This window comes from Dipodomys spectabilis, unplaced genomic scaffold (genome assembly GCF_019054845.1).
Source record: "Dipodomys spectabilis isolate Male_0828 unplaced genomic scaffold, ASM1905484v1 ptg000145l, whole genome shotgun sequence".
Taxonomy (NCBI): Eukaryota; Metazoa; Chordata; class Mammalia; order Rodentia; family Heteromyidae; genus Dipodomys; species Dipodomys spectabilis.
Window position 1 is genome coordinate 23,521,527 of NW_024870822.1, and position 13,229 is coordinate 23,534,755.

At 35.9% G+C, this 13,229-nt stretch overlaps 1 protein-coding gene across 3 annotated transcripts in view; it reads left to right on the forward strand.

Moving 5' to 3' along the window:
* The window catches only part of Sbf2 (SET binding factor 2), a 306,050-nt gene that overhangs the window by 135,222 nt on the left and 157,599 nt on the right, over positions 1-13,229 (forward strand). For all 3 annotated transcript variants that reach the window (XM_042691358.1, XM_042691360.1, XM_042691359.1), the window contains exons 4-8: positions 6,715-6,834; positions 8,392-8,502; positions 9,679-9,784; positions 10,385-10,517; positions 11,557-11,665. In XM_042691358.1, the coding sequence (XP_042547292.1) occupies positions 6,715-6,834; positions 8,392-8,502; positions 9,679-9,784; positions 10,385-10,517; positions 11,557-11,665 (579 nt within the window). The remainder of the gene's footprint in view (positions 1-6,714; positions 6,835-8,391; positions 8,503-9,678; positions 9,785-10,384; positions 10,518-11,556; positions 11,666-13,229) is intronic.

The window sequence follows — 13,229 nt, forward strand, 5'->3', positions numbered from 1 at the left end:
GCCTTTCTTGCATTCAGTGTTTGTGTGGAGAGATCTGGGGTGATTCTGATTTTTTTCCCATTGTAGTATAGCTCCTTCTTCATTTTTGCTGCATGCAGGATTGTTTCCTTATTATTCAGATCTATCATTTTTACTATAATGTGACTAGAAGTGTTTCTCCTGGGATCTTGCTTGTTAGGTGTTCTATATGCTTCTGTTATGTAGATAAGATGTTCTTTTTTGAGATGAGGAAATTTTTTTTACCGATTATCTTGTTGAATAGGTGTTGGTTGCATTCCCTTGCTTTGATATTCCTTACCTTTGTCCACTCAATTATACAAAGGTTAAATTTCTTGGCACTATCTGCTTGCTCTTGAATTTCCCTTTGGCATAATTTGAGTGATTTTTCCATATCTGTCATTTTTTGGTCCAGTTGGTATATTCTGTCTTCTGTGTCTGACACTCTACATTCCATTTCGTTCACTCTGTTAACTGTGCTTCCATTGTGGTTTGCATGGAGGAAATGGACTCCTTTATGGATTCGATGTTGGTTCTCAAAGTACTGATCTCACCTCTTAATGAGGTATGTACTGCCTCTATTTTGGCATTTATCTCACTTCTTAGTGAGGTATGTACTGCCTCTATTTTTGCGTGTACCTTGTGTTTGAGATCCTGCATCTCTTTCGATAGTTTGCCCCTGTGTTCTTTCTATTTCTGGTTTATTTCTCGCTTTATTTCTTGAGTCATTGCCTCCAGCATCTCTTGGATGTAGCTTTTGTCTTCTATTCCTGCTTTGCTCCCACTGGGGCTCTCCCCTGAGTGGTTGCTGGCTATTGGGAATAACTTCTATCCTGGGTGTTGATAAGCCTTGTAATTTTTCTCTGATTTTCACATGGGGATTCAAGGATTATTGGAGACTAATCTGAAATTTTGTTTTGGTGTGTCTGTCTTTGCTTGGTTGCTGTTTCTGTATTGGTAGAGAGAGTCTGTACCTGATCTGGGTTCTGTTGGGGGCCTACCTCCAGCTGTTGGTCTGACCTACGTAGGATTCTCCGCTCTCTGCTGTAGATCACTGGCAATTCCTGCCTTTGGAAGGGTTGAGCAGCCTAGACTGCTCCTGTTTGCTCCTAAGGGTGCTCTTGGTAAGATCGGATGTTCTGGATGCACTCTCCCAGATACTGGAGTCTGCTATGGGCTCCTGATGGGGTTTTTTTGGCCAGTTGTGGGCTTGAACTCTGGGCTTGGGTGCTGTCCCTCAGCTCTTCAGCTCAAGGCTGGCACCCTACCCATTTGAGCCACAGCACCACTTCTGGCCCTTTCTGCTTATGTGGTGCTGAGGAATCAGCTCCAGGGCCTCATGCACCCAAGACTAGCACTATACTGCTGAGCCACCTTACCTGCCTGAGCTCCTGCCTACTATCAGGTGCTGGCGGCCTGTGTTGTCCAATTCCCAGCCTAGAATATATGGGTTGGGTTCTGGTGGGGTTTGGGCTTCTCTTGTCCTGAGCCCCCAGGTGTTTTGTTGTCACAGGCGTGCTTCCCAGGGGGTGCAGTTCCCTGTTTTTCTCCCCTCTGCTGAGGCGTATGCTCAGCTTCTGACTTCAGTTGAGAGGAGCTGGTTGTGTTGCTTAGGCACCGGATCCCCAGCCCTGGTCCCAGCCCCCTGCCTGGGGCACGCCGGTTGGGCCTGTGCTGCTGTGTATACCTCCTAGGTTATGTAGCCTGGGGTACACAGTTCAAATTTCTTCTACTTTTGGTTGTCTTGACCCAGGGGCGCTGTTCCTGGCATGGGCATTTAAGCTCCCTTCCAGGGGCGCTCTTGCTCTAGCCTGGCCAGCTGAGTGTGCTCTGCGGGCTGGTGGAGCTCTCAACAGGGTCTGGGGATTCCCACCAGCTCTGGTCTCCTTTGAGGGATACACTGTCCCCTGCGGGGTACTCACCCTGGAGCTAGTTGTTTCTGTGTGATGTAAGTCGTCGGTTGCTGTTGCAATCAGAGTTCAGTTGGGGTGGTTGCGGGCTAGGCTGAGCGGTGGTGGCTCTGTGTGATTCTCTTCTGTCTGTGCCTTGGTTGGGTCCATGCCGCAGGATGGGCCTCTGGCCTCTGCCGGAGGGGTGGGGGCGGGGCCTCCGTACAGGTTCTGAGAGCTGGGGTTTGTCTCTGCACTCTCCGGATCAACACCAGTTCCTTGCAGGTCTTCTGCTCTAGTGTTCTGTGGGCTCCTGTGTAGCTCTGGGGCTCCTGTCATGGGGCTGAGTTCCGGGCTTGGGGGTTTCTCCGTTGGTCACAATCGGCGGGTCTGACACTGGTACCTCAGGTGGCTTCTGTGCGGGTTATCTGCAGACAACTCCCTGTTCTCTGGAACTCCAGCCATCATATACTTGTGATATTAAAATTATTTCAAATTAGTCTATTTTGCCAACTTATACTATCAAAATAGGCAAGGAATTTTAGTTCAATATGACTATAGGTAGCATAAAATCTAGCATTAAACTAGGCAGGCAGCATTGATGTATGCCTGTAATCTTAACCAAGATTACAGAAATCTGAGATCTGGAAGAATGCAGTTCAAAGCCAGCCCAGTTAGAAAAATCCAAAAGCTGCCATTTCCAATTAACTAGCAAAATTCCAAACTGGAGGCATGGCTCAAGTGCTAGAGTACCAGCTATGAGAAAGAAAGCCTTGAAGAACATGAGTCCTGAGTTCAAGGCCTGGTATACACACACACACACACACACAATGTTGTTACAGTATTTTTTAAAAGCATATAGGGACTAAATGAATGACTAATGAATGACTAAAACTAAATGAGCAGGTAAGTATATGTTAGAATTTGTATCAGTCAGATTGCAAAGCATACTGCATACTGCTCTTTTTTTCATTCCCTTTACCATTATTTCTTTTTTAAAAAATAATTTTTTTAATTGTAAAGGTTATGTACAGAGTGGCTACAGTTACATAAATAAGGTAACTGTTACTTCTCCTATTTATCATCTTTAAATAGGTTTCATTTCTATGGATTTTACTAATTTTGCCTCTCACAGTTTCTCAGACATTTTGACTATAAACTCTAATTATTGCAATATAGTTTTATACCTAGTTCTGTTTTATCATCTGTGTTGCTTTGACAAAAGGGATTGCACCCTATCTTTCTATGACAGCCATGGTATGGTTCACTGAGTAGCAAATGTTTAATAAATAAACACAAGCCGAGTTTTTGTTATTAAGAGAATACAGGGGCTGGGATGGTGGCTCAGTGGTAGAGCGCTTGCCTTGCATGCATGAGGCCCTGGGTTCAATTCCTCAGTACCACATAAGCAGAAAAAGCCGGAAGGGGTGCTGTGGCTCAAGTGATAGAGTGCTAGCCTTGAGCTGAAGAGCTGAGGGACAGCGCCCAGGCCCAGAGTTCAGGCCCCACGACCAGACCCCCCCCCCCCAAAAAAAAAGAGAATACAAATTAAACATTTTAGAACATCATTTTTCTCTGGATGTACATGTATTTTATGTGTACCATATCACCTATAGTCTCATAATTGAAGGTATTTGAAATAAAACCTTTTAGACCTTTATTCCCCAGTATTAAAACAATAAACACATATTAATAAAACACAAACATACTTTCTGGATAAATAGTTGTTAAGTTACATCCCCAATCTTTGGGACAATGTATTTTTTTTTGTAATTTTTTTTATTGAAAATTAAGTGATTACATAAATTTCACAAATTTCACAGTATTGTGAGATAGTGATATTTAGTTTAAGTCTCAAACACATTTTAACCTTCACGAGGCAGATTCTCATTATCATGGTCTATAAAGTTTGTGAATTCTATGAGCTTTGACAACTCAACTATTTCTTCCACATTGAACGATATGTACATTTCTTTCCTTTTATTTAGTATATGCTATTCCTTCTTTCCCTCTCATTCCTTTTCTCCCATTGCTGCCCTTGAGTTGCTTAGTTCATTTTCATCAATGTCCAGTACAGTGATGGGCCCCACTGGTGTATATTTTCCCGTTTCCCTCTTCTGGGGACAATGTATTCTTGAAGAACAGTTACAAGAATAGTAACACTTTTAGGCTGGGAATGTGGCTTAGTGGTAGAGTGCTTGCCTAGCATGCATGAAGCCCTGGGTTCAATTCCACAGCACCACATAAATAGGAAAGGCTGGAAATGGCATTGTGGCTCAAGTGGTAAAGTGCTAGCCTTGAGCAAAAGAAGCTCAGGATAGTGCTCTGAGTTCAAACCCCAGGACTAGCAGAAAAAAAAAGAATAATAATACTTTAGAATTTACAAAGTAAAAGTCAACCTTTATAATAAAAAATTGTATACATAAAATGAAATTATTTCCATTTAGTACTCATTTACATTATATCAATTCCTTTTCTCTTCCTTGTTAATATTTATTCAGTTTAGTGAGTGTTTAAAGAACAGCTTTAGGAAGTGACCAGCAAACACTGTTTTGTGGGGAGTTTTTGTTTTGTTTTTTGTTTTTCTTTTGCCTGTTCGGGGGCTTGAACTCAGGGCTTGGGCACTGTCTGTGAGCTCCATTTGCTCAAAGCTACCACTCTACCACCTGAGCTACATCACCATTTCCAACTTTTTCTGTTTATGTGTTGCTAAGGAACCAAACCCAGGGCTTCATATGTGCTAGTCAAGCACTCTACCACTAAGCCACATATCCAGCCCTGTTTTGTGTTTATGTTTGATGGTCCTCATTTGAAATGGTTATCTACTAACTCAAGCTGTCTTTTAATGTTACTCTAGGGCATTTATCATAATCTAATAAAAATGTGGATAGGTTTTATCTCTTCCAGGAATTTCAGTCATTTGTTGTCATTTTAGATTTATTAATCCATGAAGAATATGACTCATTAAGTGTGGAAATCTTTGATAAATAATCATCACATTTTTATTATTTCTAAGGATTACAGAAACCAACCTACTTTTATTTTTTTGCTTTGTTATAAATGAAGTTTTTCAAGAGCATATAGATCTTATGCATATAAATAGTTCCCTTTGGATATGCGCATTCCACTGACAACTAATACTTGGTTATATTGTACTTGTTAGAAACCAAGTAAGCTCTAAAGAGAATTAAAAATGCAATTTTTGACCCCCATGAGGCGCAGAGAAAGACTATACTTGGTATAATACCCAGAAAACCATTCCAATAAAATTTATTTCTGCATTTATTCAGTGAGTAAATTCTTGAGTGTCAACTATGTACCCAACCCTTATTTTGGGAACTTGGAAATTACTATTAAACCTGACAACATATTCTGGCCTTTATGTAGCATATTCTAGTTGAGGAAACAGACAAACCAAAATACAAGATAAATAAAACAAATGATAGGTGGATACTGACAAGTGCAATGGAGAGAACTAAGGCAAGGAAATAGAATAGGGAGTTTAGGGAAGGATAGTTTTGAGTAGATGTGTCATCAAAGACTTGTCAACAGGAAGGAAATACTTGAATGAAGATCTCCAGGAGGTGGCCCTAGTTAGTAGGCCCTAGTTGTTAGTATTCCCTAGTTGTTGTTATATAACAAGTCCATAGACTTGTAGGTGAAAGCTCCCTGATTGTGAAGAGAATCAAGGAAGCAAAAGAGGGCTATAGTTGATGGAAAATGATTATTAATTGACTACAGATGATGGTGGCTCATGGTATTGTGGTAGCAGTGGAGGAAATTTAGAAACTAGGATTGTTCATAGTTAGAAACGAACAATGCAAAAGGAGAATCAAATGAATGGTTAGGGTTACCATTAATAGAGAGTGCTGCAGGGGAAGTGGTTTAGGGAGAAGGATCAGAGCTATATTTTGAATATATTCAAGATGTCTTTTGACATTATAAGTAGCAATGTCAAATAGGCAGCAATTTATAGCATTTGGGGAAAAGGATAGCAGAAGAAATAAATATGTCTGATAGATTGGGGAAACACTAAAAAAGAAAAGACTTCAGGGAGAAAAATAAATTTTCAGCTGGAACTTCAGTTTGTATAAAGGGGATTCTAGTTAGGAAAAAGGTCCTAGAATCTTAGAATATGTAGACAACTCTTGATGTTTTATTTCTCTGCTCTTTCTTTCCTTGTTTGATTCATAAATGAGAATAATACTTAAGTTTTATCAGTGTTTAGTTGTTGAAACATAGATGTTAAGCCTTTTTTTATTGTGGTAAAAATCTAAAACCATTTTAACCATGTATAAACATATAGTTGAAAGGCATTAAGCACATTCTGAAAGTTAGTTTTATGTGTAAAAAGTTTTTTTCAAAATGTAAATATTGTTGTTTATGAACAAAAACAATTTAGAGCTTATTTGTGGTTTGCTTCCAAGAGTACTGAGCATTTTATTTTCGTAATATTAAAAGATTTGGCCATGCAGAAAAAATAATTTAGGCCTCATTTCTAAAACTACTTTTTTCCACTTTTAGGAACTGACTTTCCATTTAAGCAAGTGTCATTTTAGCTGTTTGAGTCACTACTTAGAAATAATTTGCATATCTTATTCATCTTTGATACCTCACTCAAAAGGGACATGCTCAAAACCATAGTACATATCTTGAGTTTAAGAAGCTTTTCAAAAATGAAATAAGTAGTTCTTGCTTTATCAATTCTTTACATGATATTTATAAAGAAGATTTTTGTAAATCATCTGCCTGATGTATGCTAAGAACATCTTTATGAACTGTGAACGTGGGAAATTCTGTCTGTTCATTATAATGTCACTTTTTCTAGGGAACAAAGAAGGAAGAGATTGATGGTGAAGAAGTGTCTGGTTTAATTCAGCCTGCAGAAGTGTTTGCTCCCAAAAGCCTGGTGTTGGTATCCAGATTAGATTATCCAGAAATTTTTAGGGTAAAGAACTCATATATCACTGTTAATTAGTATTATTTTATAACTGTTTTGAGTGAATCATGATGATAAGTTTTTTGTATTGAAAATATCATTATAGTGATTCATCAATAAAATTAGTTTGAACAGAAGAAATAAATTCATGTTGAATGAATGTTATACTTGAGTAAGTTAATGATACTGTTTACACATTCAAGGTTATAGTATTCTTTTAAAATAGGTCTAATATTAATTGAACAAACTTTATAAATAATTATAAAAAATAATTTTGTTATCTTCTGCAAATTAAAAAGGAAATTAATAATTTAACAGCCTTAATATTTATTGACCTTATGTAATCAGTCTGAAGTAAGTAGGAGTAATTGATATTTCATGTAATTCTTATAATTATTTGAACAATAATTTAAAAGTCTCATGTATAACACTCATAAAAATGATCATAATTCAAATAATTTTCATAATACTGTCAACATATCTTTAAAATTGTTTATAGGCTAGATATGGTGGTACATTATTGTAATTCTAATGGAGACAAGCAGGAGGGTCTCAAGATCAAGACAGTCTTAAGCTACAAAGCCAAGACCATGTTTAAAAAAAAAGAATATGCGTGTATATATATGTATGAAGAGAAAAAATTATTCTAGCTTTTTTCTTTGGATACTCAGAATTTTCAATTGTTAAAAATTATTTTTAAGTAAGGATTTTTAAGTATTTGTAGGAATGCATATTTTCTGAAAAAGTCTAGAAAATGAGATCATATATTCTAGAAAAAAATCAATTTATGTCACTTTATTCCAGTGGGTAATTCTTTTTTAAAAAAATAATTTATTGAGATTATTAAGTGAGTACATAAATTTCACAAATTTCACAATATTGTGAGATAGTGATACTTAAAGTCCCAAACACGTTTTAACCTTCACAAGGCAAATTGTCATTATCATGGTCCATAATGTTTGTGAATTCTGTGAGCTTTGACAACTCAACTGTTTCTTCCACATTGGGTGATATGTACATATCTTTCCTTTTGCTTAGTCAGTGGATAATGTCTAACAACTAATTTTTCAGTCACAAATTTCTATAAATTAATTGTTAAGATTACATTTTATCTATTGTTTTATCACCCGAGTTCAAAGTGATTTCTTATTGTCTATGTATTTTCTATTGAATAAATGTTCTAGATATATAAGAATCACAAAGAAAAATAAAATCTCTAATTTTTTAACTTGAAATTTGGAGTTATGAAAAGTAAATTGAAATGACAAGACCAACTGTAGGTCAACAACAGTTTTAACCCTGCAAATTAGCTAGATTAGTTATCTGCAAGAGAAACCTGTTTTACAAATTATGGCTTTCTGCCATAAACTTACCGCATTTAGAGGTTCTGGTCCTAGAGGAAAATTTAATAAACTTAATATTATTTGTGGCTTAAAATTGATTCTGTGTTCTCTGCAGAATAGACTTTAATTGGTTCAAAAAGACATCTTCCTGGGAACAGATGTCACAATTTATTTTCGGTGCTTTTTTTCCATGCAATGACTATATTCATGTTACTCTTTTCAGGCTTGCCTGGGTTTGATTTATACTGTATATGTGGATAGTCTGAATGTCTCCTTGGAAAGTCTCATTGCAAACCTTTGTGCTTGCCTTGTCCCAGCATCTGGAGGGTCTCAGGTAAATAGAATAGAAAAAGAAGTGGTGTTAATTTATTTTGTGTAGAAAGGGAAAGAAAGAATTGTTTTAATACTTTCGTTTTAGAAAATACCCTTGATTAGGTAAGCAGTATGTCTTCTAGGAGGACACAAAAAATTCCATTCTTTTCTTAGTTACAAGGTTTATTTTAACAGTTCACCTTTCATATATTGTAATTAGAAGTCATATTTTGTGTAACTTGCACTCTGTAATTTTTGACTGTAACTTCTTTAGGCTGAACTTTTAAAAGTGCTCTTTTTACCTTTCTGACGCCTATATAGAGATAATGTCATTTTCGTTAAATTAAAAATATTTGAGTGACAAAAATTTTGAGACAACCTCAAGAAAACTGCACAGATCATTGTAACATTACAACTGCTTTAAAATAGATTCCTTTATTCAATATATCTTGAAATTTTCATATTTGTCTCTGAAGTAGAAAAAATCATTTCTGCTATGGTTTGTTTCTAGCAACCATACTTTAAATGTGGATTTTGAGCTAGGGCATGTAGGTCTTGGTAAGAGTACAAGCTTTATGTATGTGAGGCCCAGAGTTCAACTCCCCAGTACCTCCCCCTCCTTAAACCCTGAAAACAATTGGTTGATCATTTGTTTTAATTTTACATAATATTGAGTGAGAAGGATAACTCTGAAACATTCATTGAAATCCTCAATATGACAAAAATGTTAAATAAAGTTAGAGCTTGTTTTTGACCATTTTGTCTTTTCATGGTCTTTTAATTGTTAGTCTCATTTAAAATAAAACAAACTGCTGTTCATTTCTTCCTCACATCTGCTACAAGGGCAGAATATGAAGTGTAGGTTTGATAACAGTTGGGCCTAAACTTTAAAGAAACAATTGTATTTTGAACCTTTACTAAAGTTGACTTTAACACTTTTTATATGTTGTTTACTACAATTGTTAGTTAATTTTGTGTCTCAACTTCATTAAATTTTTAACTTTCAACTACTGAATTTTCTTGTGCTATTTTTAGTTGTACACAAAGTAACTATTGTTTGGGTTACAGGTCATTACCCTTTGCATTTGTTAATTAACTCTTACATGGTCATTTGATCTAAAGTTGAACTTTGATGAGATTTTTATTTTAAGAAAGTGTCCAAATCACATTGATTTGGTGTCTGTTTCTCATTCTGCAGAAACTGTTTTCACTGGGTGCAGGAGATAGACAACTGATCCAGACTCCTTTACATGACAGTCTTCCCATCACAGGCACTAGTGTGGCTCTTTTGTTTCAGCAATTGGGTAGGTCTTTTTTTGTTGTTGTTGTTGTTGGTTGGTCATGAAGGTTGAACTCAAGGCCTAGGCACTGTCCTTGAACTTTTTGCTCAAGATTAGCACTCTACCACTTTGAGCCACAGTTCCATTTAATTGGAGATAAGAGTCTCATAGACTTTTCTACCTGGACTGGCTTCGATCCTCAGATCTAAGTCTGAGTTGCTAGGATTTTAGGCATGAGCCACTAGTGGCTGGGGAGAGAGAGAGAGTAATGGAAAATAGCTAATATGTTTCTTTTTAGAATGAATGGATGTACAAAACATTCAGAATTGTTAAATGCCAATGAGTTTTCACCTCAAAGTAGTTAATTTCATATTAGGTGAATTTCACCTCAGTGAAAAAAAAAGTCTGAAATATAAGTTGTAGAAATGTTCCATTTTGAATAAAAACAAAACTGAAATCTAGGAAAACATATTCATGGGTTATGTAGAATTTATAGGTTAGGTATTTTGCTTCAGAAATTCCAAAAGATTGGCCTTTTGTTTTTATGTCATTGTTTATTTATGATTGTTGGCAACATAAATAAATCTAAATGCATTCAATAAACCTTTTCTCTTCTGTTTTCAGGAATTCAAAATGTGCTGAACCTCTTTTGTGCAGTCCTTACAGAAAATAAGGTTCTCTTCCATTCTGCAAGTTTCCAGAGACTTAGTGATGCCTGTAGAGCCTTGGAGTCTTTAATGTTTCCTCTTAAATATAGGTGAGTTTTTTTACTTGTTCATTGTATTTTTTCTAAATATGTACTACTTATTGATAAATCAAATGTCATTTAACAGTGGCTTTGAGCCAGGGTTATGCTGGTGTAAAAGTCTACTAAAACCTTGCCTAGAATTTGGAATTTTTCCAGGTTATACTCTATTGTGGATTAGTGAAAATTCTTTTGATTAGTATTGTCAGACTTGTCATTTTCTTTAAATACAATTATTAGTAAAAGCCTTTGGTCAATGCTATTTAATATTAAGGGAATATTACTTCTAGTAGTTATAATGGTATTGTAATTCTATTAATAGAACCTTTAATATTATTAGATACTTACTAAAGATATATGTGTATATGTGTGTATAATTATCAAACTTGGATTAAATACATAGGCCTTCATTATAATTTTTTTCTATTTTAGGGAATAGGTTAAAACTTTCTATAATAAAATATTAAATAAATTTTAAGAGTACAATATTTACAATATTTACTATACTGTAAATGTACAGTATTTACTATACTGTTTACTAATCATACCATCTAGGAAACTTCAGATCATTCACTGTACATGACACTTCAGATTGTCTCTAGAATTTCTTTAATTCTTTTAAGTCTATGTGCTCTTCTGAACCTTCTTGACTTTAATTTTTTTTTGATGCTCTTCACTGAATTCTAGAACCGAGTATAGAGAATGAAATATTAATGACTATATTCTATTGGCAAATTATTACTTAATCTTCAAACACAAGTGTCATTTAGTGTTAGTCTTTAATGTCAGATTTCTTCAAACAAAGACATAAAGAGCCTGATTGTTAGGGGGAAGAAGTAATTAACAAAGCCCACCTGGGTTCCATTTACTTTGTCTTGTTATATTTGATTATATCTTAAAACATTAAATTTTTAATCCTTGAAAAATTAACATTAACATGCATGATAATTGATCATTTTAATTATAGATAATATAAAGTTTATACTGTATAAAAGTGAAAGAAAATATATTATGGGAAAAAATAGATAAATAACATTTTAATTGTTTACAGTTACCCTTATATTCCCATTCTCCCGGCTCAGCTACTGGAAGTTCTGAGTTCCCCCACACCTTTCATTATTGGAGTACATTCCATTTTTAAAAGTGATATCCATGAACTTGTAAGTATTCATCTTTAAATTTCCTGGTTATTAAGTCTAGAGCCTTCCATTTCTTTGAGTGCTGTAACATTTAACAATTTTCGGATCTTTTGCATTTCTAACAGAGATGGACTGGAATAAAAACAATGAAAAGTATAAATATATTAATTTTGCCACATAGTATATATGGTTGATTTGTGTGTGTGTGTGTGTGTTTGCTGGTCTTGGAGCTTGAACTCAGGACCTGTACACTGTCCCTTAGCTATTTAGCTCAAGGCTAGTGTTTTACCACTTGGGCCATACTTCTTCTGGCTTTTTGGTAGTTAATTGAGATTAGACTCAGAACTTTCCTGCCTGGACTGGCTTTGAACTTTGAATCCTCATATTTCATCTTTCTGAGTAGCTAGGATTACAAACTGAGCCACTGTGGTGCCCACTCTGGGAAATTTTTTAAAAAGGGAATTCATTAGTTTTGGGTTTTTTTGTTGTTGGTGGTGGTGATGGTGGTATCAGTCTTGGGGCTTAAACTCAAGGCCTGGGCATTGTCCCTGAACTTTTTTCTTTTTGCTCAAGACTATTGACAGGTAAATTACAGTTCCACTTCTGGCTTTTTGAATGTTAACTAGAGATAATAGTCTACATACTTTCCTGCCCTGGCCTATGTTCAAACTGCAATCCTCAGATATCAGCCTTCTGAGTAGCTAGGATTAGAGGTACCATCCACTGGTACCTGGCTTTCATTAGCTTTTTTTTGACAAGGGATCTCATCTATGTTGCCCATTCTGGACTTGAACTCCTGAGCTCAAGTGATCCTACTGCCTCGGCTTCCTGTAGCTTGGACTAAACATGTGCATCAACATACCCAATTCTTATATATATATATTTTTTTATTTTTATTTTTTTATTTTATTTATTTATTTTTTTGTCAGTCATGGGGCTTGAACTCTGGGCTGAGTGATGTGTGATGTCCGTCAGCTCTTCAGCTCAAGGCTAGCTTTACCACTTAAGCCATAGCACCACTTTGGTTTTCTGGTGGTTTATTGGAGATAAAGAGTTTCACAGGGCTGGGAAGGTGGCTCAGTGGTAGAGCGCTTGCCTTGCATGCATGAGGCCATGGGTTCGATTCCTCAGTACCACATAAGCAAAAAGAAAAAAGCTGTAAGTGGCGCTGTGGCTCAAGAGGTAGAGTGCCTTGAGCTGAAGAGCTGAGGGACAGTGCCCAGACCCAGAGTTCAGGCCCCACGACCAGACCCAAAAAAAAAGAGGGTAAATGATTAATTAATATTCCATTTCTATGTTTTTAAAATAAGTACTTAATTCATATTTTAATGTGAGACCTGTCTTAGTCCTGAATGACTGAAAACTAACTAGATAACTTAGTTTTAGTGGTATGCAAACTCAATATGAGCCCCTACTAAATTTACTATTGTTAATTCCAAATAGCAAATATTTTTTAAAAAGGTAAATATTGAAGAAAGAAAAGCTAGGTTGTAGAATAATGTGTTTCATTTTAGTTATCACACTTCTAAGAGGAGCTGTAACAAAATGAAGTACTTCAGCCTTGGCATAGTGGCTCATTCCTAAA